At 41.1% G+C, this 26,381-nt stretch overlaps 1 protein-coding gene across 1 annotated transcript; it reads right to left on the bottom strand.

The window, feature by feature from the left end:
- On the bottom strand, positions 1 to 23,129 carry LOC135509048 (F-actin-capping protein subunit alpha-2). The gene is made up of 10 exons (XM_064929351.1): positions 23,042 to 23,129; positions 12,021 to 12,084; positions 8,381 to 8,432; positions 8,158 to 8,221; positions 2,251 to 2,457; positions 2,060 to 2,139; positions 1,513 to 1,591; positions 1,354 to 1,425; positions 1,154 to 1,216; positions 1 to 919 (listed from the first exon to the last, which is right to left on the bottom strand). Exons 1-10 carry the CDS (start codon positions 23,078 to 23,080, stop codon positions 779 to 781), a joined length of 861 nt encoding a protein of 286 aa, XP_064785423.1. The 5' UTR covers positions 23,081 to 23,129; the 3' UTR covers positions 1 to 778.
- Positions 23,130 to 26,381: the final 3,252 nt, after the last annotated feature.

Genomic DNA, 26,381 nt, shown 5'->3' with positions numbered 1-26,381 from the left:
ATACTTTTACCTTTTATTGTAAATTTAAATTCAACATTATCCACATTTAGTAGCAATTAAAGACTTGTTAATTAAGCGTGTCAAGTTATCAGTTTCTCCTTTTTTGCTAAATGAACATTCAGTTCAGAAGTCAGGGAGTTAAACTGCAGTTTAGCCAGGAGGGTCGCAAGCTTGAGATGTGCACGTATGAGGCAAACCGTGGGGAGAGTACCAATATGAAGTGTAACAAGAAACTTGAGTGGTAGACATTGGCAAAGGTGACTAACCGCTTGTGCAAAAGATGTCATTATGATGTCATAAAAGTACGAGCAATTGAACACGACTGAGGGACTCTTTACAGTATGAGACAGTAACTGTGTTGTACAGTGGAGGATTCTCTTATCCTGTATTTGCCAATAAAGTCCTACTCTAAATATATTTTACAGTGATACTCCTCAAAAAAATAATTGTTTCATCATTACAATTGGAATTGTTTTCCTTTAGGTTAAAGAAAAGGTGTGGGCTCACCATCATATTAATAAATATTGCACACATACATTGAGACGCATTATGCTCCACGTCGTCCTCCACATCCTATTTTGCCAACAATAATATCATGATTATCATCTAGGTATTATACAGATTATGTTTTTAACAGTGTCTGTATAAAAGCATTCATAAAAGTAGACTTTTTCTGTGAGACCAAACCTTTTCTGCCCCCCCCCCCATTAATCTAATTTGTACAAAGACGATACAACAATCCAGTCATGCAATGTTGGGGTTTTCCGTTTTGTTTGTTTTAAGCGTTCTGCATCTCCTTGCCGATCTTGTAGCTCAGGATCTTGTTCCAGTCAATCTTGGTGCGCGTCACGGGAAGCTGGCGGCGCAAGGCTTTGAAAGTGGTGTCCGACATGGTTTGGTAATTCTCGTTGATGGCAGTCTGACGGGGTAAGAGGAGAGAGGGAAATTCATTTGGGCTTTTGCGTGTCACAATAAGAACCACAATTGACAGGAATTGTCACTCGGTGATGGTTTCCAGAGACACTTGCCACTAGTTTGCCATCAACATTACTCGTCACAAAATATGATGCTTCAGTATCTTGTGTTAGAAATATAACAACTACTTTATCAGGCACACGTGTCCATATCAAAGCTTTCCCAATCTCACACACACCTGGTAGTCATTCTCTGCAGCCTCAATGATCTTAATGAACTCCTTTGCAGTTGCAGCTTCGTTCTAGTGAAGAGGAACCAAGTGGAAATCAGGAAGTGAATCAAGAGGTTCAAATAGATTGTCAAACATACATACTAACGTGCATGTACATGTTTTGAGGTGTGTTTTTCATCACGTATTCCATGTCGTGATGTACTCACAGAAATGGACATCGACTCCTGGACCTCTTTGTGGCTGACCAGCTGAACGTTGCCGTCTTCATAGTAATGAACCTACAACCAGACCGAGAGTGGTGTGTTAGTGTGCAATGGTCTGGAACTCAATTACCTTACCCGAAAACCATGCGCCCACACACACACCTGGATTTTCATGATGCCGGCCACTTGAGTGGTGGAGGAGCCAATTGTGAATTTCCACTCTGACCTCCAACGTCCGTTCCTTTACAAAGAGAATAAATTTAGTATGTCTACAAGCTCTCTAAGTGTGTGTTGAGTGTTCTCCCACTCCCCCTCTATCCACTACACAGCAGTCTTTCCTAAGAGGTGTCAGATCTTGTACAGAAGCTATAAGATCATTATAGTCAGGGAGCCTTAGGCTTAGTAAAACTCACCGCAAAGAGGATTGGCACAGCCCTATTTCAATTATATTAACCTGATCGGGGCTGGCTCAACAAGGTAACGGGAGGCCAACAATCTCTAAACCAACAGGCACTGGTTAGCCAAGTAGCGAAAAAAGCAAGCTAAGATGGTGTTTGAACAGTGTTTAGCGTGTAAACCAGACAATAGAAGGTTTGCAGGCTAAACATTTTTAGATTCTGCCTGAAGGGAGTTTGAAGCCATTTACATGACTAGAAATCTAAAATACTTCATTCATCTCGCATCTTTAAATTATAAAGTCCATACATACCAGAAGTTTTTGGGTTGAAACTGATGGCACTCGATACACACAATGATGGTTTGATGTCCGTCTATGGTTTTGCCGTAAATCTAAGGGGAGATTTGACACTCAGTGTACTCAATTAATTCACATTACATGATAAAATGACAAATTTAACAGCGCAGGATCAAGAAGATGGGTGTTATGCAGCCCAGACGTACGGTGCAGACTCCGCTGGGGTAGTGCTCCTTGACGTAGGCCCGGACAGCACCATCCACAGCACTCCTCCAGCCCTCCATGGCGCCATCCACATCGTGGGGCCGCGGGTCACTGGCCTCCTTCCTCAGGTGGTCAAACTTAAAGGAGATCTTGTTTTTAGGGTCAAGGACCCGCCCATTGCCCAGGTCTCCATGCTCTGTGATTAAGACCTGGAGAGAGATTGAGAGGGGAGATCCGTAGGAAGGTAAGAAGGAGGTAAAAGGGGAGAAAGGGAAAGAGTTGTGCTCTCCTTTCTCTCTGCCTCTTTTTTCCTGATCTACAGTGCATTCGGAAATTATTCAGACCCCTCGACTTTTTCCACATTGTTACGTTACAGCCTTATTCTAAAATAGATTCAATCATTTTTTTCATCCCTCAATCTACACACAATACCACATAATGACAAATCAGGTCTCAATAAAGGTCCCAATAAAAATATACATACACACTACTGTTTAAATGTTTGGGGTCAATTAGAAATGTCCTTGTTTTTGAAAGAAAAGCACATTTTGTCCATTAATCTCAAATTGATCAGAAATATAGTTTAGACATGGTTATAAATGACTATTGTAGCTGGAAACGGCAGATTTTGTATGGAATATCTACATAGGCGTACAAAGGCCCATTATCAGCAACCATCACTCCTGTGTTCCAATGACATGTTGTGTTAGCTAATCATTTTAAAAGGATAATTAAACCCTTTTTCAATTGTGTTAGCACAGCTGAAAACTGTTGTCCTGATTAAAGAAGCAATAAAACTGGCCTTCTTTAGACTAGTTGAGTATCAGCACTTGTGGGTTCGATTACAGGCTCAAAATTGTCAACTGGCAGCTTCATTAAATAGTACATGCAAAACACCAGACTCAACGTCAACAGTGAAGAGACGACTCTGGGATGCTGGCCTTCTAGGCAGAGTTCCTCTGTCCAGTGTGTGTTCTTTTGCCCATCTTAAGCTTTATTTTTATTGGCCAGTCTGAGATATGGATTTTTAATTGCAACTCTGCCTAGAAGGCCAGCATCCCAGAGTCATCACTTCACTGTTGACGTTGAGACTGGTGTTTTGCATGTACCATTTAAAGAAGCTGCCAGTTGAGGACTTGCGAGGCATCCGTTTCTCAAACTAGACACTAATGTACTTTTCCCTTTGCTCATTTGTGCACCGGGGCCTCGCACTATTTCTATTCTGGTTCGAGCAAGTTTGCGATCTTTAGTTTCTTGGTAATTTGTCACGTGGAATAGCCTTCATTTCTCAGAACAAGAATAGACTGATGAGTTTCAGAAGAAATGTCTTTGTTTCTGGACATTTTGAGCCTGTAATCAAACCCACAAGTGCTGATACTCAACTAGTCTAAAGAAGGCCAGTTTTATTTCTTCTTTAAAATCAGGACAACAGTTTTCAGCTGTGTTAACATAATTGAAAAAGGGGTTTCTAATTATCAATTAGCCTTTTAAAATGATCAACTTGGATTAGCTAACATGCCATTGGAACACAGGAGTGATGCCTACAACATGAACCATGTCTACACTGTATTTCTGATCAATTTAATGTTATTTAATGGAAAAAGTGATTTTCTTTCAAAAACAAGGACATTTCTAAGTGACTCCAAACTTTTGAATGGTGGTCGTAAAATAGTCACACACACACCTTCTATAAATACCTATGTATTTAGCTTGGGTGCATCCTGTTACCATTGATCATCCTTGAGATGTTTCTACCTATGGTAAATTCAATTAATTGGACATGATTTGGAAAGGCACAGACCTATCTATATAAGGTCCCACAGTTGACAGTGCATGTCAGAGCAAAATCCAGGTTCATGAGGTCGAAGGAATTGTCCGTAGAGCTCCAAGATAGGATTGTGTCGAGGCACAGATCTGGGGAAGGGTACCAAAACATGTCTGCAGCATTGAAGGTCCCCAAGAACACAGTGCATCCATCATTCTTAAACAGAAGAAGTTTGGAACCACCAAGACTGAGCAATCAGGGGAGAAGGGCCTTGGTCAGGGAGGTGATCAAGAACCCGATGATCATTCTGGCAGAGCTCTGGTTCCTCTGTGGAGATGGGAGAACCTTCCAGAAGGCCAGCCATCTCTGCGGTACTCCACTAAATCAGGCCTTTATGGTAGAGTGGCCAAACAGAAGTCACTCCTCAGTAAAGGCACATGACAGCCCATTTGAAGTTTGCCAAAAGGCACCTAAAGGACTCTCAGACCATAAGAAACAAGATTCTCTGGTCTGATGATACCAAGATTGAACTCTTTGGACTGAATGCCAAGCGCTAGTTCGGGAGGAAACCTGGCACCATCTCTACGGTGAAGCATGGTGGTGGCAGCATTATGCTATGGGGATGTTTTTCAGCGACAGGGAATGGGAGACTTGTCAGGATCGAGGGAAAGATGAACGCAGCAAAGCACAGAGATCCTTGATGAAAACCTAGTCCAGAGCGCTCGGGACCTCAGACTGGGGCGAAGGTTCACCTTCAAAATAGGACAATGATCCTAAGCACTGTTGTGTCTGACTATCATTAAATGTGAAGACAGAATGACAAAATAACGGTTGTGGGTATTCTCGTACTAGATTTACGCCATTTCCAGCTGCAGACCAGTAATTCTACGTCTAGGATTTGCTCTTATTCTGTAGTGAATGATAGTCTGAGTTTAACCCATTTCCAGCCGAGTAGCCAACGCTACACGCTGTATGGTCTCCGTGGCCTATAAAGTTGTAGTTCTTAACCATTTCAACATGTAGCCACAGCTCCATGCTTTCTGGTCGAATGTAAATTTTGTCAGAGGTGGGTTTTATGCACTTCTGGGAAAAGGGGCGTTCCATGACGCCGGTGTAATGTCAATGCTCACGTGGGCGTGGCCACTGATTTGGTTAACTATATGAAAACCTAAATGAGAAAATATGGGTTAACATCACGACATCTTTTCACAAATAGTTTGTTTAATCACATACACCTAATTATGGGGGACACAACCAGAGACACAGTGATGAGTGTTTCCTGTACTTGATGACATCACCAAATGAAACACTCGTCATGCCTGTCCCTTAAATGTCCACGGACCACTCTCACATTCTTGAAACTATAAATGTTGTTTAATTATCCAAACTTTTGATGTCCAAGTGTTTCTCCGTGTTCCACAGTTTACATTCCAATCTCGAACACTACAGAGCATAGAGGCAGTATTTTACGACCGCCATAAAACAGCCGACTTCCCGCTCTCCCCCTATACAGGAGAGAGCACGCTGTAGAGCAGATCCACAGTAACCTGATCCTTCAGATCTCTCCACAGGAGAGTTAAGACAGCACACAGCCAAGACAACATAGTAGTGGCTTTGGGACAAGTCTCAAAGTCCTTTTTTAAAATTTTATTTCACCTTTATTTAACCAGGTAGGCAAGTTGAGAAGAAGTTCTCATTTACAACTGCGACCTGGCCAAGATGAAGCATAGCAGTGTGAACAGACAGAGTTACACATGGAGTAAACAATTAACTAGTCAATAACAGAATTTAAAAAAAAAATTTTTTTTAAAGAGTCTATCTATATACATTGTGTGCAAAAGGCATGAGGAGGTAGGCGAATAATTACAATTTTGCAGATTAACACTGGAGTGATAAATGATCAGATGGTCATGTACAGGTAGAGATACTGGTGTGCAAAAGAGCAGAAAGGTAAATAAATAAACAGTATGGGGATGAGGTAGGTAAATTGGGTGGGCTATTTACCGATAGACCATGTACAGCTGCAGCGATCGGTTAGCTGCTCAGATAGCAGATGTTTGAAGTTGGTGAGGGTGATAAGTCTCCAACTTCAGCGATTTTTGCAATTTGTTCCAGTCACAGGCAGCAGAGAACTGGAACGAAAGGCGGCCAAATCAGGTGTTGGCTTTAGGGATGATCAGTGAAATAGACCAGCTGGAGCGCGTGCTACGGGTGGGTGTTGCCATCGTGACCAGTGAACTGAGATAAGGCGGAGCTTTACCTAGCATGGACTTGTAGATGACCTGGAGCCAGTGGGTCTGGCGACGAATATGTAGCGAGGGCCAGCCGACTAGAGCATACAGGTCACAGTGGTGGGTGGTATAAGGTGCTTTAGTAACAAAATGGATGGCACTGTGAAACTGCATCCAGTTTACTGAGTAGAGTATTGGAAGCTATTTTGTAGATGACATTGCCGAAGTCGAGGATCGGTAGGATAGTCAGTTTTACTAGGGTAAGTTTGGCGGCGTGAGTGAAGGAGGCTTTGTTGCGGAATAGAAAGCCGACTCTAGATTTGATTTTAGATTGGAGATGTTTGATATGAGTCTGGAAGGAGAGTTCACGGTCTAGCCAGACACCTAGGTACTTATAGATGTCCACATATTCTAGGTCGGAACCATCCAGGGTGGTGATGCTAGTCGGGCGTAGGGAGCGAACGGTTGAAAAGCATGCATTTGGTTTTACTAGCGTTTAAGAGCAGTTGGAGGCCACGGAAGGAGTGTTGTATGGCATTGAAGCTTGTTTGGAGGTTAGATAGCAGTGTCCAAGGACGGGCCGGAAGTATACAGAATGGTGTCGTCTGCGTAGAGGTGGATCAGGGAATCGCCTGCAGCAAGAGCAACATCATTGATATATACCGAGAAAAGAGTCTGCCTGAGAATTGAACCCTGTGGCACCACAATAGAGACTGCCAGAGGACCGGACAACATGCCCTCCGATTTGACACACTGAACTCTGTCTGCAAAGTAGTTGGTGAACCAGGCAAGGCAGTCATTAGAAAAACCGAGCCTACTGAGTCTGCCGATAAGAATATGGTGATTGACAGAGTCGAAAGCCTTGGCCAGGCCAATGAAGATGGCTGCACAGTACTGTCTTTTATCGATGGCGGTTATGATATCATTTAGTACCTTGAGCGTGGCTGAGGTGCACCAGTGACCGGCTCAGAAACCAGATTGCACAGCGGAGAAGGTACGGTGGGATTCGAGATGGTCAGTGACCTGTTAGTTGACTTGGCTTTCGAAGACCTTAGATAGGCAGGGCAGGATGGATATAAGTCTGTAACAGTTTGGGTCCAGGGTGTCTCCCCCTTTGAAGAGGGGGATGACTGCGGCAGCTTTCCAATCCTTGGGGATCTCAGACGATATGAAAGAGGTTGAACAGGCCAGCCAGAGCCCGATCGAACATCTCTGGAGAGACCTGAAAATAGCTGTGCAGCAACGCTCCCCATCCAACCTGACAGAGCTTGAGAGGATCTGCAGAGAAGAATGGGAGAAACTACCGGTGTGCCAAGCTTGTAGCGTCATACCCAAGACTCGAAGCTGTAATCGCTGTGGCAAAGTACTGAGTAAAGGGTCTGAATACTTAGGTAAATATGATTTGTTTTATTTGTAATAAGTGAAATAAAAACTAATTAATTTTAGAATACGGCTAATGTATCAAAATGTTGAAAAAGGGGTCTGAATACTATCTGAATGCACTGTATTCCTGATATGCATTCTAGTGTGTGCTAACCAGAACATTTATTGGTGTATCATTGTGTTATCTAGGCAACACCACAACCACACTGATCTGGAATAGTACCAACATAGTACTAGAAGAGGAATTATTGTTTGTGTATAAAAACACAATACAATCGATATGCAACAAGGCTAATATTCAGTCCATTGAATAAAACATGACCCCTAAGGTAAGTCTGAAGGCACTAGGCTTCATTCCTTTATGTAGTTATTCTCAGAATCCATGACTCGAGCTGTTAATCCCTATTGTGGTTTGTTTCTAATGATACCAGGTTTGGAGTCACTAGCATCTATAGGCTTTGACTGGATAAAGGCTGTGAATTGTGAAAGCTGATGAAAAACATGCATGTCTTGTTTCACTGTAGTCCTACCTGTTCGTCATATCTCTCTATTTTCACCGGGGTAAACTGGTCCACGTTGTACTGTGCAAAAGCACTAAAGAAACAGACAAACAGGTACAAGGATTAAAACAGTGCCAATAATGAATGACTTCCTGGAGAAACAAAGACCTCATCTTTCTAGTTGGTTAATAATGAACTCATTCTGTTGATAGTTTGACGTGAGCAGACCACGGGTCTATATTTCATCACTTACTGTGCTGCACCTTCCCTGAGCAGATTGTCATTGTTGAGCAGCAATCGTACATCTGTGGGAAGTACAGAACCACACGTCAGAGTTCAGAAACCTACAGCACACAAACACACAGGAGGATTCACATCAAATCACATCCCTCTCTATCATACATAAACATTCCAGTCACAGGGCTATCATGGGGACAAAACTCAGACAGAGAAGGGCAACCAGTGGAGCACAAACCCCATTGTAAATAATCTATTTTCCCTTTCATACATCAACTATTAGCACAACACTGTACATAGACAATAATACCATTTGAATTTTTTATTTTTTTAAATGTTGAATGAAATGTTTACTGTTCACTTTGACTGTTTATTTCACTTGCTTTGGCAATGTATACATGTTCCCATGACAATAAAGCCCCTGAGAGAGAGAGAGAACGAGTAATGTTTACTAATGTTTCCCTTTTGTTAATTGTATATTCCATTTGCTTTGGCAATGTAAACATACGTTTCCCATGCCAATAAGGCCCTTTATATTGAATAGAGATGAGACCAAAAGAGCGAGAGACTGACAGCCTGTCTTCTCGAGAGCCAGGTCTCGCCATGTCTCAGCCTCCAGTATTTATGCTGCAGTAGTTTGTGTCGGGGGGCTAGGGTCAGTTTGTTATATCTGGAGTACTTCTCCTGTCCTAGTCGGTGTCCTGTGTGAATTTAAGTGTGTTCTCTCTCTGAGGACCTGAGCCCTAGAACCATGCCTCAGGACTACCTGTCATGATGACTCCTTGCTGTCCCCAGTCCACCTGGCCGTGCTGCTGCTCCAGTTTCAACTGTTCTGCCTTATTATTGGACCATGCTTTATGAACATTTGAACATCTTGGCCATGTTCTGTTATAATCTCCACCCGGCACAGCCAGAAGAGGACTGGCCACCCCACATAGCCTGGTTCCTCTCTAGGTTTCTTCCTAGGTTTTGGCGTTTCTAGGGAGTTTTTCCTAGCCACCGTGCTTCTACACCTGCATTGCTTGCTGTTTGGGGTTTTAGGCTGGGTTTCTGTACAGCACTTTGAGATATCATCTGATGTACGTAGGGCTATATAAATACATTTGATTTGATTTATGTGCACACTGCCCACAAAATGAGCTGCACTTCCTAACCTTTTGCCAAATGTATAACCAGAGAGACACATATTTCCCTCAGATTACACAGACCCACAAATAATTTGAAAACAAATCCAATTTTGATAAACTCCCATATCTATTGGGTGAAATACCAGTGTGCCATCACAGCGGCAAGATGTGACCTGTTGCCACAAGGGCAACCAGTGAAGAACAAACACCATTGTAAATACAACCCATATTTTTGTTATTTATTTTCACTTTTGTACATCGTTACAACACTGCACACACACAATATGACATTTGAAATGTCTTCATTGTTTTGATAATTTGTGAGTAATGTTTCCTGTTATTGTTTTATTTCACTTTTGTTTATTATCCATTTCACTTGCTTTGGCAATGTAAACATGTTTCCCCATGCCAATAAAGCCCATTAAGGATCGGACACTGTTTTTCAATTGTCGCCTGAAATGACATACCCAAATCTAACTGCCTGTAGCTCAGGACCTGTAACAAGGACATGCATATTCTTCATACCATTTGAAAGGAAACACTTTGAAGTTTGTGGAAATGTGAATGTAGGAGAATAACACACACTAGATCTGGTAAAATAAAATGTTTTTTTCTTTGCATTTTCTTTTTTTATATATATATTTTTTTCCACCATCATCTTTGAAATGCAAGAGAAAGGCCATACACATTAAGATAGGAGCCTAGGTGTAACTTTGATTTTGTCCACACGATGGCAGCATGTCTGCAAAGTTTCAGACTGATCCAGTAAGAATTACCTCACTACACAATATTTTGCATCAAGTCTGCCAGGAGTTTGCCCAAATGTGCTGAAAAGTTGGCTGTTGTATACGATGTTTCCTAGTCACATTATCGCATATTGAGCAACAACTGTCCCGGTTTAGGGACACCGATCCCATAAAGGTTCAATTTAAATTGAGAGCCCTACGATGAAGCTAAACCAGCCATGGCAAGTTCACACAGTGTAAAGGGCTGTGAACTCAAAGAGATGAAAGGGGAAGTGTTGACACTGTGTGTTGGGCTGTGAAATGGAGGCACTCCGAGGTGACAAAGCTAATCATGGACGTGGGCAGGCGTACACACTCACAACCAATGTGCTAAATAGTCCCTGGTTTTGTTCCTCTCCGGTCAGCCCGTTTGTGATCATACCCACTGGGCTGAGGCCTCAAGGCAGGGCTGCCCTACTGACCCAGAGAGTCAGGATGTTTCTCAAAATGCATATTACCATGCTCCAAGCATACAAATTGTCCATATCAAAGTATGCGAAGCACGTTGAATGCGTACTCCCGTTTGTACATATTGAAGCATACATCTGAAAGTATGCTAAGAAATATTACGCTAAATGTATTGAAATTTGAACTGAAGCGAAGTGAAAATACCCTCCGACTTCAGAATGAAATGTTGTCTATTCACATCTCATATGTTGCAAGACTACAATATTTTATCTTGGTACATTAATTAATATACGGTGTTCATTTTGGCATGTTTACCTGATCGCAAACCCATAAGTCAATGGGGCTTACTGGCTAGATACTACTGTTAGGTAGCCAAATCGCCACGAAGAATTGGTAACTACAAACGGAAAATGTACATCTACCTTGCATAACATTAGTTTTAGGTCATTTTTGCCTGTATAAATCGCTGGCTAGCTAGAGTATTACGATACACATATACCTAACTAATAATTATGTAAAACGTTTGCATTGAGTATATCTGGTTTCGTCAATTGTTGCCATTGTCCTGGCTGGAAGAAGGATCAGTGAATGGGGAGGTGCAGCGTGAGGTACTACAGTAGGGGGAGGTGCAGCGTGAGGTACTACAGTAGGGGGAGGTGCAGCGTGAGGTACTACTGTAGGGGGAGGTGCAGCGTGAGGTACTACAGTAGGGGGAGGTGCAGCGTGAGGTACTACTGTAGGGGGAGGGGCAGCGTGAGGTACTACAGTAGGGGGAGGGGCAGCGTGAGGTACTACAGTAGGGGGAGGTGCAGCGTGAGGTACTACAGTAGGGGGAGTGCTTTCTCAAATGTAACGTTTTATGCGTTCTCCACACTCGTACTCTGGAGTACGTTATTGTGAGGACATCCTGGGAGAATGCACTCGGGGCATGAGTGTGGAGTACGGTAGTATGCATATTGAGAAACATCCTCAGTCTGGCCTTTGTGATGTCATTCATTCATTATGTTAGGAGCATAGTGCATGGTCTGATGGGGACTATGGGCCAGCGACTCAGTCTCTCCCTCTCAGAAATGCTCCGCAACAGGCTAGTAGAAAACTAGACAGTGCATGTGGGTGTGAGACAGAAATATTGCGATACAGAGAGAGAAGTCTGTTCTGCAGTGTGTGGTTTCGAGATGCGAAGGGTTATCGGTGTCAAGTGACACGCTCATCAGGATGCTGTGACTGGATGCTCTTCCAGTTATAACTGTGGCGTTACAGCAGGTAAATTGGGAGTTGTGGCGCTCAGACCAGTATCCTGACTTTGGGCGATAGACACACACAGACAAACTCTCACCATTGAAAACTTCGTTGAACTCTCCCGGGGGGGCGTGGATGACGAAGTTTGCTGCTATGCGTACCTACAAAACAGCAAGACAGACACTTTAAAAGCTGACATCCGCATCACCGGCTTATTTGTTATTGTTGTTTATGAAACAGAAGAGCATCATGGTAAAAATAAAAGAGAGAAAAAGTGCCTAGTTAGAATCCGGCCCACTGCTATTTCAGCACACTCATCTATCAAATAAACATACTAAAATGTTATGCATACTCTGCTGTTCTATTGCATTTGCAATGATTTCCAAGGTAAATCAAATCTGTTTAAACAACAAAGTCATTTCTTTGTGATGTCACAACGATAGACATATCAGGTAGATGTGTTTATCCATTTATTTTAATTTGGCTTTGGTTTTATTCAGAGGATCCCCTCTTATCATGACTACGTTAATCAGTTATTAAAAACCTTGTCAATAAGGGGAAGTGCGAAACACACAAGCAACCCCTCTAACCCCATCTAATGAGGACTGTTTTTTCTGTTGCTAAGCCCAAAGCATGGACAAATAGTGGGTTTACAACCACAATTCTCACTTCTCAGCCATCATGCACCCAGAGTTGTCCTCTCTTCATAACATAACCGTCTGTCCCCTGCTGCACCACATTTCCTCTTTGGAGGTCACATGTGAAACTGACAGCATGGGGCAGGCAGCCCCTCCCTCCCCTGGTGGCTCATGACCATATAAGGGCATGAAAATGTGCTGAGGAGCCTAGTAGTGAAGTGCACCCCTCCCTCTCTCTGCTAGGGGTAGGGCTTGGCTAGTCTATCGTCCCTGTTCCCCACCTCCCCTGGACTGACAGGCTGGGAAAGTGTGCCTCTCCCTGGGGCCCTTATTAGTGGTCTGCATGAGAGCTTTGGTTCCCAGTGCGGCTGCAGATTGATTCTCACTAATGAGTGATGATAGGGTGAAAGCAAGAGAGGTGCTCTGGGATTCTTGTGTGTCTTCGTTGCTGCTGGCCTTGCTCTGGGGAAAAATAAAATAAAGTGTTCATTGCTAAAAATGGAGCCATTTGGATCAGGCCTCCCTTATTATGCTTCAGAGCAACGTAAACACACGTTCATTGAAAGCTCCGTAGTGGCGCTGCAGTGTTATCTGCTATGCTCAGTTTAAACTAGCCGAGGACAACTGGCCGTACTGATAACTGGTCACGCGATTTGCGAGCAACATGGAGTCACCATCAGTCAATACTGGTAAATGTTACATTCTGGAAATACTTACCTTTACAACCGCGGTTCTTCCGCAGGGTGCTGAAATTCATACTTTTAATGAAACTTAGAATACAACTAACTTTTTCCTAAATGGTGTTGCTCAACTGGAGACGTAACTTAGCTTGTTAAGGCTCGGGACAATACTGCCCCCTTTGGATGAATTGCGTGCCCCTAGTAAACTGAAAAAAAATCTGTCCAAAATTGCTAATATATGCATATAATAATTATTATTGGATAGAAAACTCTAAAGCTTCTAAAACCGTTTGAATTATGTCTGTAAGTATAGCAGAACTCACAGGGCAGCCAATCTCCCAAACTAGTTTTGGAAACATGAAAGTTGGGGCAACTTTGACGTCATTGCCCCCACCCTTCCCAACCAGCTATGGATCTGGAAACACTTTTTAGGTCATCCACTAGATGTCCTCATTCAGTAGAGCCTTTGATTGTGCAAATCCCGCGAGCTTTGACCCTTTGGGAGGCAAAAGAGTGGGGGTCGCGAGAAAATACATGCGCGTTAGGGCGCGAATTGTACACAGTTCTTCCTATGTTCCAGATTGTCTGAGAAGAATTGCTTTTGTCCGGTTGAATCGCCAATTGTTTTGTACGTTTATAACATCCTAAAGCTTGATTCTGCACTTAGTTTGACCAGTTTAGTCGACATATAATGTAATTTTTAAGTTTTGATGCGCAACTGTGCGGGACCAGAAGTCATTTTGGGTGCATTTCAGCTGAAAGTGTTAGCAGATGCTAATACAAAGACACACAACTTGAAACAAAATTATGTATTGGGTAAGTATGACTCCTTCCACTACATTCTGATCGAAGACCATCAAAGGTAAGGGAATATTTATGTTGTAATTTTGTATTTCTGTTGACTCCAACATAGCGGAGAAATATTGCTTACGCCTGAGCGCCGCCTCAGATTATTGCATAGTGAGCGATTTCTGTAATGTGAAAAAGAAATGTGACACAGCGGTTGCATTAAGAAGCAGTGTATCTTTCTAACTATGTAGAACATGTATATTTAGTCAAAGTTTATGATGTGTATTTCTGTTATCTGGCGGAGCTATTTATAATTTCTCCAGACATTTTTGAGGATTTTCTGAACATGGCGTCAATGTAAATGGAGATTTATGGATATAAATTGCATATTATTGAAAAAAACATAAATGTACTGTGTAACATGTCCTATTACTGTAATCTGATGAAGATTTTCAAAAGTTTAGTGAATTATTTTTCTTTTAATCCTGCGTTTGTGATTGCATCTTTTGTTCGACAAAATGGCTGTATATCGTCTGTGTCTTTGTGGTGGTTTGACATACATATGTGCTATGTTTTCGCCGTAAAACATTTTAGAAATCTGACTCACTGGGTAGATGAACAAGGTGTTTATCTTTCATTTGAGCTATTGGACTTGTTAATGTGTGGAGGTTAAATATTTCTAAGAATATTTTTGCATTCTGTGCGCCACCTTTTGAGTTGAGTGGGGGGGGCCTGGGGAACCTGTACCGTTAACACGTTAGCTGCCTTGATGTACTACGTAAACGGATTCAATTGGCACAAATTAGGAAATATTCGGTTGTATTCAAAAGTTCATGAAATAGTATGAATTTCAGCACCCTGCGGAAGAACTGTAGTTGTACAGGACAAACATTGGTAAATGTAAGCATTTTAACATTTAAAAATCTGTTGTTCTGCCCCTGAACAAGGAAGTTAACCCACTGTTCCTAGGCCATCATTGTAAATAAGAATGTTCTTAACTGACTCGGCTAGTCAAAAGGTTCAAAAATAAATAAAATAATAAGTTGTCGTTAGTAATTCACGCGACCAGTTATCAATACTCAACTCCGCCTCGATATAACAGAGTTGAGCGTTCCTCAGCTACATGTACACTCAACTCTGCTCTTATAGCCTAGCATCGTGAGATGCTGTGCCTTTTTATTGCACTGCTAATCTTAGTCAGGTCTATATTGTAAGAGAATTTAGTCTAAAAAAACATTAGGGCTACCCTCATTCGAACCTATTATAGCGTTACCCTACCACTGCACTGTGTTAACATTGATGTAGTGACACTAACACAAGACGTCTGTTGGGCGTGAATAAAAAGGCATGATGCACTTAAATTAGGACTATTGGGGTGATTCTCATGAAACCAATTTAAACCATGTTAGTAGTTCGTTACTAAACCATGGTCCATGATGGATCTGTTTCACCAGCTGACTTCCTGATTAAAAAAAAGGGCTCAATAAATGACTCAATTCAGTGTAATCACTGGCCCATAATAATATCATAATCACTTGGCCATCTTTATTCTTTAACAGAGTGTGTGTCATAACAGGAGACAATGCAGGTATTGTTCAGACAGAGCAAACAAACTGTTCTTCCACATTATCCTCCACATTCAATCACAACTTTATTGAATTGAAAGTGATTTACTGAAGTGAGAAGTGGTAAGAGTCCTGCTGTGATCATCACCAGGTTGCTTTGAGGGTCTTTTTGCACCCCACCATAGTGAAGATCAAGGAGTCAGAATAGGTGAGACTGAAGAGAAGAAGGCTAGAAGTTAGCCAGCTGACCTGACAGATGTAGCCTGGGACAAAGGCACTGGTGTCACCTCAGTAGGGCTAGCCTGAGAAAGCCTCTGAAGGAAATTGACAGACTTGTGACACTCACTCACAATCTGACAGCTAATGATAATACCAAGGGTAAGTGAAGTGGTCGTGTTTCATCGAGTGCTACTGTCTAACCTGCAGTAACATCAGTAGAAGCGAGAAGTGAGGAAAGGACCAACCATTACTTGAATACTTAGTATGTTTAGTAAAGGCCTACTGCCTCATGACAATCTGCAGCATGACAATCTAGTAGTCGACATTTAAACTGAAATCACTTGGCGTCAGAGACAAAAATAATTCATCACAACAGATTGTCTAAAAACAAACACTGATGGTGGCAAACTTAAAAGATTTTTGCCACGTCCTTTATTAGAGATGCTGCTGTGTCTCTGACTAACTGGCTGTTTGGTGTGAGAGCTGGAGCTGTCGTGTCCACAGAATTAAATACTTGACCTTGTGACGCTAGGTTTGGATCACACCCACACACAATGAGGTAATTTCAAAAGGAACACTGATAACAGACCGGCTCCAAGAAGGATTTGTTTTTTACACTTTTTATTTTTTTTTTTTTTACACTCAACAAAGGACTTAAATCATCTTGTTTCAAATTTGGCCATGGAATTAGACACCTACCCTACTCGCTATAATCTTATAAAAACACACTTTGGACTAGACGATAGCCTAACACATTCACAAAGCCATGCATGCGTACACACACAGAGAGACCCCCTGTAGGAGCCTAGTGTTTGTAAGCTCCTGGGCAGACAGTCACCAGATGCTCTCTGTGTTCTCTGTCCTCCAGTGATGATGCGTTTCGATTTCCCCACATTCACACTCCCAGGAGCATCTGTTATTCCAAAACACACAGCTCTAGAACACCATCCCTAATCCCAGAATCACACTTATCAGAACACTCCAGAACCCTAAACCATGAGGCAGGAGGAAGGGGTGTATCTGGCCTGCAGGCATCCTATAGATGTGTACTCCAGGGGGCTAAATCCTCCATCCTGGCACCTCTCCATCCATCCCCATATTTGTGATATATGAATTGGCACCTTGAGCACAGTACAACTAGAAAAACAGTACATGGGTAGCCAGCATAGGGTCTTCTGTTCTGTCACAACCATTGAGGCGATGAGAAGAATAGCCACAAATAAAGAAGATAATCATCCCCATAATGTCCCTGGAAGTAACTGGACCAGAACCTCTAAAATAAAATGGGGCAAAGGACACAAACACACGTCTACCATTGAGCTGTTTATAGTCACTCTTCCACAAATCTTCATCTTTGAAGAACTTGAGACCAGTGACATTCTAGCCCTTGTTACGGTTAGTTTCACAAATGCAGATAGTGTTTCCCTTACCAATACTACTGCCCAACGCCTAAACAAATTCAGAATTAGGCTAGTTCATTCTTGTTTCTACTGAATGTTATTGCTGTTTTAGGGCCCTATAAAATGTTTTATTTTTGTCTGATTCCATGGTGTATTTCTGTTTAAAGGCCAAAGATTAAAAAATAAAAATCACACTTTTAATAGAAAGAACATGACATTTTGTTGTTTAAGTTCACATTAATGCTTAAACCACAACAGGAGACCACTTGAGATCTGGGAAAAATCTAAGACATTTTAAAATGAGTTTGTATTGTTTGGCTGGTGGTGTTTCTATAGCACTCATGTGATTGCAGAGTTTCCAAAATAAAAGACCACTGGATTGAGGCAAATGATATTCTGCCAGGTAGGTCTAGGCTTCATTATAGTTAATAACCTGTTTGGGATAGGGGCAGTATTTTCACGTCCAGATGAAAAGTGTGCCCAAAGTAAACTGCCTGCTAGGATATACATATAATTGATAGATTTGGATAGAAAACACTAAAGTTTCTACAACTGTTAAAATAATGTCTGAGTATAACATAACTTATTTGGCAGGCGAAACCCCGAGGACAAACCATCCAGGATTTTTTTTTTTTTTTTTTTTTTTTTTTTTTTTTTTTTTTTTTGAGTTCACTGTATTTTCAATTGGTTTTCTATGGGAGCCTAGATTTCTGTGGCACTTGGTTGCAGTTCCTAAGGCTTCCACTAAATGTCAACAGTCTTTAGAAATTGGATGATGTTTCTCTTTAGAGAAATTAAGAAGTATGGCTATTCAGAACGAGGGTCCAGCCTAGTGTACTCGTTTGAGGTGCGTTACCTGAAGCTCGCTCCACTTTCATTTTAGCCGCAATTGAACCCAGTGTATTCCGTCTTAAATTTGATTGATTTTTTTACGTTTTAAAATACCTAAAGATGGATTAGGAAAGTTGTTTGAAATGTTTGGACCAAGATTACAGGTAATTTATTAGATAAATGGTATTTTTTCTGAATCACAAATGCCAAATAAATAGACATTTTGGGGATATAACGATGGAATTAATCTAACAAAAAAGACCATTTGTGATGTTTATGGGACATATTGTTTATGGGACATCTGAGTTTTGTGTCGCGCCTGGCAGGTTGAATTATGATTGTCATGTGTTTGTTTGATGGGGTGCTGTCCTCAGATAATAGCATGGTTTGCTTTCGCCGTAAAGCCTTTTTGAAATCTGACACAGTGGCTGGATTAACAAGAAGTTAAACTGTATTTTGGTGTATTGCACTTGTATGAAAGTTAAATATTTCTAATAATTTATTTTGAATTTCTCGCTCTGCAATTTCACTGGATGTTGTCGAAACGACCCCTAGCCGTAAAAAGTTTAACATTTCAATTGGGAAGGTTTTTGGGAAGCCTTTCCATCTACCAGCAGAGAGTTATCATTAGCATTGTTGTTAACGGCTACACAAGATAGGAGAATTCCTGTACTCTTTCAGAAAGTTGCAGCAAAATATCACTGGTTCATTTTGTTCATGTCTTAACTTGGGCAAATTAATGGATTTCCGAAAAAGTTCAATACATTTAGTTGATTTCATACAAAGTTCACATTTTTGAATATTGTTGAATTCGGTTTTAATGTCTGGATTCCGTCCGCGTTCTCCGCAATGCAGATGTTATAGGGCCTTACTGTTTGCACTGCAGGCCTGAATGTTGCTTTGGGCTGGGGGGGGATAAAGCACCCTGCTGCCAAGATAAGAAATCCAGGAGCAACACAGCAAATAGATTGTTAACACTTTGGAATAAACAGATGTTCTGTATTCCACCCCAGAGTCATACTGTAGCAAGCCCAGGCTATAGGTGGAGCTGTTTGCACACTGAACAGCACCACCAGGGTTGTTTCTCCTGCACATCCAAATCTATCATAGCAGGGAAGACACGTACAGACAAGAGAAGTGTTCCTTAGACATTCTTCACAAACACACACAGGAGAAGCAGGCCAATACTACAGAAATCATTATGTTTACTGTGAGGCTGTACGTTCAGCCATGATAACCATGGTTTGTTTATTAGAGTAGGCTACTTGACAACAATCTCCTGTAAAAAGTCTCAGATTACTTAGGCTAAATGATAAACACCCAAACATTGTTCTCAGTTTCAAAGTAAGCCATATTAAAATGGCTGAGGTTTAAAATAGTCACTAAAAGTCAGGGTGGAGCAGACACTTGCAGACAGTGATACAGTGGTCAAGTAGGTATTTAAGGGCGACACCAGAGACAGCGCTAGGACTGGGCAGTTATATCTGTAGTTTGCAAGCTCGATTGCTACTGGCTCTGAGGCTGCACTTAACCTTCCCATATGAACCCATCTATAGGCAATCTTTGAGCCCACTCAATGAGCTAGGCGTACATAGGTCTACTACATTCAGTAGGGTACGCTGAAAAGCCTTCTATGCCATTAGGCTAGGCCACATTGTTGCAATTGCTGGGTTCTGAAAGACAAACCACTGCATTGTCTCTAGCTAAGACTTTTCCATGGTACGCTCTGGCACTTTGAGCAAGTTCAACCCTCACTTGGGTATATCAACACAGACTGGCATTTTAAAAGATGACATGTACGCAACTTCACATCTGGCAGTGCTAAGAAACAGCGGTAGGATACGATAGGTTCAGCAGCATCTCTTAAGTGGAGCGCAAACAGACTAATGCCAATCTCCTCTGATGCGCGGCCCTGCGTAACAAGGAAGCTGGCAGGCCTGCACCGTAAGGGCACTTAAAGGGGGAAAAAATGGCTTGACGACTATGGTGTTGACTCTTCCTTCCTAAATCATTTAAAAATGTAGACTTTGTTTTTTCAAATGTTCACTAAAACCCAGAGGGGCAACTCGGTCTTCCATAAATATCACAGTTAATGGTTAGGAAAGTAATCCACCCCAAGAGATAATGATCAGTCCCTAGCAGCAAATATAAGGTCTCACAAATAACTTGTTGGTCAATTTGGTTATTTAAAAAAAGGACTTGTTTATGACTTTTGCATCTACACCCATGGCAGCTGTTTCCTGACAGCTCGCTGGCTGTCAAGGGATGTGAGATAACGAGTCAAGGCAAGTGTCAAAACGCACATTAATGCATCGCATTAATGCATCATTAGCTCCTCTGACACAGTACCTTTAGAAAGTATTGACACACCTTCACTATTTCCGCATTTTGTTCCATTACAACCTGAATTTAAATGGATTCATTTACATTTTTCACTGGTCTATACACAATACCACATAATGTCAAAGTAGAACTAGATTTTTTTTTTAAGTTGTTTAAAAAAAAATGTAAGACTGAATTGTCTTGAGACAATAAGTATTCATCCCCTTTCATGGCAAGCCTAAATGTTAAAAAATGTGCTTTACAAATCACATAAGTTGCATGGACCCTGTGTGCAATAGTGCTTAACATGAATGACTACCTCATCTCTGTACTCCAAACACCCAATTATCTGTAAGATCCCTCAGTAGAGCAGCGAAACTAAAACACAGACTCAACCACAAATACCAGGGAGGTTTTACAATGCCTCCCAAAGAAGGACACCTATTGGTAGAGAAGTAAAATAATAATGGAGATATTGAATATCCATTTGAGCATGCTGAAGTTATTAATTACACTTTGGATGGTGTATCAATACACCCAGTCATTACAAAGATACAGGCGTCCTTCCTAACTCAGTTGCCGTGAGGCAAGGGTGACTTTAAAACAGTTACAGAGTTCAATGGCTGTGATAGGAGAAAACTGAGGATGGATCTACAACATTGTAATATCTCCACAATACTAACATAATTTACAGAATGCCTGTACAGAATACAAATATTCCAAAACATGCATCATGTTAGGAACAAGGCTCTAAATACTGCAAAAAAAAAAGTGATATTCTTGTTCTAAATACAAAATCTAATACACCACTAAGTATCACTCTCCATATCATCAAGCATAGTGGTGGCATCATGTTATAGGTATGCTTATAAATCATTAAGGTCTGGGGAGTTTTCAGGATTTAAAAAAACAAACAATTGAGCTAAACCCAGGCAAAATCCTAGAGGAAAACCTGGTTCAGTCTTTCCACCAGACACTGAGATTAATTCACCTTTCAGCAGGAAAGTAACCTTTATTTTAATAGGCAAGTCAGTTAAGAACAAATTCTTATTTCCAATGAAGGCCTACCGGGGAACACTGCCTTGTTCAGGGGCAGAGTAACAGATTTTTACATTGTCAGTTCGGGGATTCGATCCAGCAACCTTTCGGTTAATGGCCCAACGCTCTAACCACTAGGCTACTTGCCGCCCTACACTGGAGTCGCTTATCAAGACAGTGAATGTTCCTGAGTGGCCGAGTTACAGTTTTGACATAAACCTACTTGAAAATATGGCAAGACCTGAAAAGCAATCAAGCAATGATCAACAACCAATTTGACAGTGTTTAAAGAAAGACTCACAGCTGTAATCGCTGCAAAAGGTCCTCCTACAAAGATTGACTCAGGGGTCTGAATACATAAATTAGATTTTTATGTTTTTTTGAAATGTATGGAAAATTAACTACATGTCTCAACTTTGTCATTATGGGGTATTGTGTGTCGAAGGGTGAAATAACATCTATTTAACCCATTTTTAATTCAGGCTGTAACAACAAAATGTTGAATATGTCAAGTGGTATGAATACTTTCTGAAGGCACGGTCTTTAGATAAATTCAATTGAGACACTAGAACAGCTGTAGGCTACTGAAAGAGTTTCCCGAGCATGAGAAGACTTGAATGCAAAATACATGGCCTAAATACCATTACTTGTGCTGTATTCGTACTACCTGACAACAGTGATGCACTATAGCTAACGTTAGCTAGCTAAAATATGTGTGGGGATATCATGAGTGAAGCCAGCTAGACTTGAGGTTGTGGTTTACTGGGCCGGGTGGGGGATGTTATGTTACATCTCGGCGACATATGGTGGCTCAGTCCTTACACTCAACCCACAATAATTAACGTGCTAGCATGATTAGCTCATGTCTGTGACTGATGGGGAAGAGGGAGCCACACCCATTGGACGATGCCCTGTCAAAATCCTAATAAACTTCTGACGTTAAGATGTTGTGGACAAACTAGTTGAAGATGAATAATGTTGAACACTGATCTTAAGTAATTTCTTGTGCAGTGGTTAATTTACTGCTATTCCTTTTAAGATAATGGTAATGTACAGCCAACCAGCGATACTGTTGTCATCTCAGTTTAGCTAGCTTTCTTGTGACAATGATATCATGCTAGCCAGCTTGGTTTAGCAATATTTAAATCCGAGATTGAACACTAGTCATATCCGTCACAGACAAACAGTAAATTGCACATGATCAGTATATCGTGCAACAAATACAGAACACGAACAGGGCGTGTAGAGCTCGAGGTGGTGACTTGCTTAAACGTTATCTACTCATTCGTGAGAAGTTGAGACATGATCACACAAAGCGATAAAGAAACACAAATTACAGCACGGCGTTGGTTACAAGATTTACGATTAGGGGGGGTGAGATGTTAGCGTTAGTTTATTTGTTATACGCTGCATGGTTCCTATTTCAGAGATAGGACCGTACAAGGAGTCTCCATTTGAGATTCGCAAAGGAGCGGAAGTTGGGCAGAGGCTGCCGAGCTAAAAATATAGACTAGCAGAGCGAGAAATCGCGGTCTGTTTATGCACAGTCGATTAATATTTTTAATAAACGCACACATACCTACACGATATCATATGTCATCCAATCAAGAGATGCTAAAAAAAAATGACATCTTACCTTCTCCTCATCAGATAACTGCTCTTCATGATCCGCCATCTTTTCTTCCGGCACCACCAGCTTGTAGAAGCCACATCTGACGTCATCAAATGGGAGGATTCGGCAACAAATGCCACATTCATATCCTAGTCAGAACTAGGAAACTCGGACATTTCCGACTGATGAATTTTTGAACGCGGCACGGGTATATCTACAACCATTTTAGAAGTCGGAAATATCAGAGTTTCTTAATTCCAACTAGTAAATAAACGCGTCAATATTAGTTGCTTTTGATTGGTGTGTAGGCCAATTAAAAACTGTATGTCGCTTCACCAATCAGGGATGAATTGTTATTCATAAGCACTGTAGTCCTCCTTTGTTAAGTGTTTTGAAGATACAGCCCATGGCTTTGAAAGGTTTGGAAAACCTAAATGGCATTCAAATAACAGCTGTAAATTGTGCTGTACTTTTATAAGTGTTGTTGTTGTGTATTGCTATATATTTAGCTATGGACACTGAACAAAAATAGGAATGCAACAATTGCCACGATTATACTGAGATGCAGTTCTTATAAGAAAATCAGTCAATTTAAATAAACGCATTAGGTCATAAATTATGGATTTCACATGATTGGTAATACAGATATGCATCTGTTGGTCACAGACACCTTTAAAAACATTTTTTTTTTAAAGTAGAGGAGTGGATCAGAAAACCTCATGCATCACGACACATCTCCTTCGCATGGAGTTGATCAGGCTGTTGATTGTGACCTGTGGAATGTTGTCCCACTCCTCTTCAATGGCTGTGCGATGTTGCTGGATATTGGCAGGAACTGGAAGAGCTGTTTTACACATTGATCCAGCGCATCCCAAGAGCACACTTCTCCAGTGTGCCGGTGGCCATCGAACGTGAGCATTTGCCCACTGAAGTCAGGTTATTTTAGTGGCCTTTTATTGTCCCCAACACAAGGTGCATTTGTGTAATGATCGTGCTGTTTAATCTGCTTCTTGATATGCCACACCTGTCAGGTGGGTGGATTAGCTTGGCAAAGGAGAAATGCTCACGAACAGGGATGTAAACAAATTTGTGCACAAAATATGAGAGAAATATGCTTTTTGTGCACATGGAACATTTCTGGGATCTTTTATTTCAGCTCATGAAACATGGGACCAACTCTACATTTTGCGTTTATATTTTTGTACAGTATATTCAGTGGCGACCCTTTATTTTGAGCCCCACCAGTTTAGCAAAAAAATATATATAATAAAAACATCTAGATATTTTGGCATTAATACATGTCACATATCAGTTTGCAAACAATGTAATTTTATAAAATCATTTTAGTTAATAAAGCCACATACAAACATGGTTTATTTTTTGCTTTCTTGAGTAAGAAGCCTCCAAAAATGCAGGTGTATCAGCCTAGATCAGCACTTTCTGTGGTGCTGGGGCAGCAAGCGGAAAATACAGAGCGCCGTGATTGGCTCATTGTTCTGTCACTCATGGGGACACTACATCACCACAAAATCTACAGTGAGAGCTTGAACATTCAAGCCCCTTGGGTGCTGCGATAGATTTACAATAGAAGTGACAATCCAAGAAGGATCAAGGTCATTGGCCACAGATCAAATTACGTCAAGTCATGTTGTATCTACAGTAGCTTTGACTAGATACTTTCAAAATCTTAGCTAGCAGTCATCATAAATAAAGTCGACAATCTACTGGAAAAAAAATTCAATCCTTGTCATATGAAGAGAAAATATTAATCAAACGTATCGGTGCTCATTGGACATAAGAAATTGGACATAACAATTTGGAAATTGCAAATTCAACCATGATTGATTTGGAAGGAATCAGTGGCTATCTGCAAGAGTTACAAAGCAATCAATAGCCTGATTTTCAGTGGAGAGGGTGTGTGGTCCAGGTTTAAGGGTCTCTTTTCCAAGCTTAAAAAATAAACATTCAAATGCAACACCATGGGCCAGAAAAGGTTGAATACATTGGCAATGCTGTCAATCCAGCATGACTTCTGCCACGTTCAAAACACCTGGAAACTCAGAACTGGGAAATCTCAGACTTCAGTGAGATACGTTTTGAACGGTCATCCATCTCGGAATTCCATGGCGGGAACTCAGGCGTCTTTCTAGAGCTCCGACCTGAAGATCACTGACATCATGATTCAATCTTGTTTTTTTTCTGATTTTCCAGTTGACTTGAAAGCACCATAATTCCAGAGAATGTCAAACTTGTATGTCCACAAGAAGGCCTGCCACATCACCTTCCTTTTCAAGTGAGTCCATAAATTATGTAATATGTAATATGCCATGGAGACATATATACTGTAGCTAAGAAAGTAATACTAAGTGTATGTTGTGGAGCAAGTCGTTAGAAGCCCATGTGCCTCACCCTAATAATTGGTCCCTTTCCCCTCATAACTTAGCCTATTGTTCTGACTTGGTGGTGTACATAGCCTATTTTAGAGAAATGTCATCATCGAATATTGTAAGAGCTTTCATTGTCTGCTTATATGCCCCCTTTATTTATCCTACGGTTCTAACTTGGTGTACAGGGAGAATATTGTAAGAACGGCCAATGTTCTGAATTCTGTCGCTGTACATTTCAATAGTTCTGAACAAATAGTAATATTGACTACATCCGTCTTAGCTCACTCATTAATGTCTTTATCGAAATTACAGATTAATTATCCACTCATCGTTACCTTATGCCATAGTTTGTGCATTTCAATTGTCAGTACAAACCACATTTGTTTAAGCAAGTCAGCCATATCAGCTATGTTTTTGTTAAGGCAGTAAATGAGGCTGAATTAACTGTTTCGCTGTCAGACAAGGCTCTGCTGATAGGCAGGTGTAGCGCTGGTAAGGATTCACTCCATGGTGCTGAAAAGAAAGCTCTGCTATTATGACAGCTTTATGTAGGCACTGACAGTTTGTTGGCAGTTTGTCACTGTTATAGTGGAATTAATGTAATGTTTAGTGTTTTGTATAGTGCCTTTGCTGGCATCCATCAACATTTTATTTTATTTTTTGCCCCACCAACATTTAACATGCTAAAATCGCCACTGAGTATATTAATCCTATATTTGACCACATATGCAGTATGTGGTATATTTCCTACAGCACCATGCATGCTTTAATTCTTCCCACTAGATGGTACTGTAATCCAGCATTGTGTATTAGCTGTAAAAAGCATAAATCTCCATCACCCATGCTCATTTTACGTGTGAATCTTGCGTGAGAAAGGCACACAGTGGCAAGAACTGAAATCCCTGATAGACAAACTATTAGCCTACTCTGTGACAATACACATTCAAATTGCTGATTTAGTATTTTGTCCAACTAGT

Source organism: Oncorhynchus masou, chromosome 22 (genome assembly GCF_036934945.1).
Source record: "Oncorhynchus masou masou isolate Uvic2021 chromosome 22, UVic_Omas_1.1, whole genome shotgun sequence".
NCBI lineage: Eukaryota > Metazoa > Chordata > Actinopteri > Salmoniformes > Salmonidae > Oncorhynchus > Oncorhynchus masou.
This window is presented reverse-complemented; position numbering and strand designations above follow the sequence as displayed.

Coding starts and splice junctions, on each gene's coding strand:
- LOC135509048 (XM_064929351.1), bottom strand. CDS start 23,080: ATGGCGGATCATGAAGAGCAGTTATCTGATGAGGAGAAG. Junction 8,433..12,020: donor GTTCAACGAAGTTTTCAATG/GTGAGAGTTTGT, acceptor TACTTCCCACAG/ATGTACGATTGCTGCTCAAC. Junction 8,222..8,380: donor CTCAGGGAAGGTGCAGCACA/GTAAGTGATGAA, acceptor CTGTTTCTTTAG/TGCTTTTGCACAGTACAACG.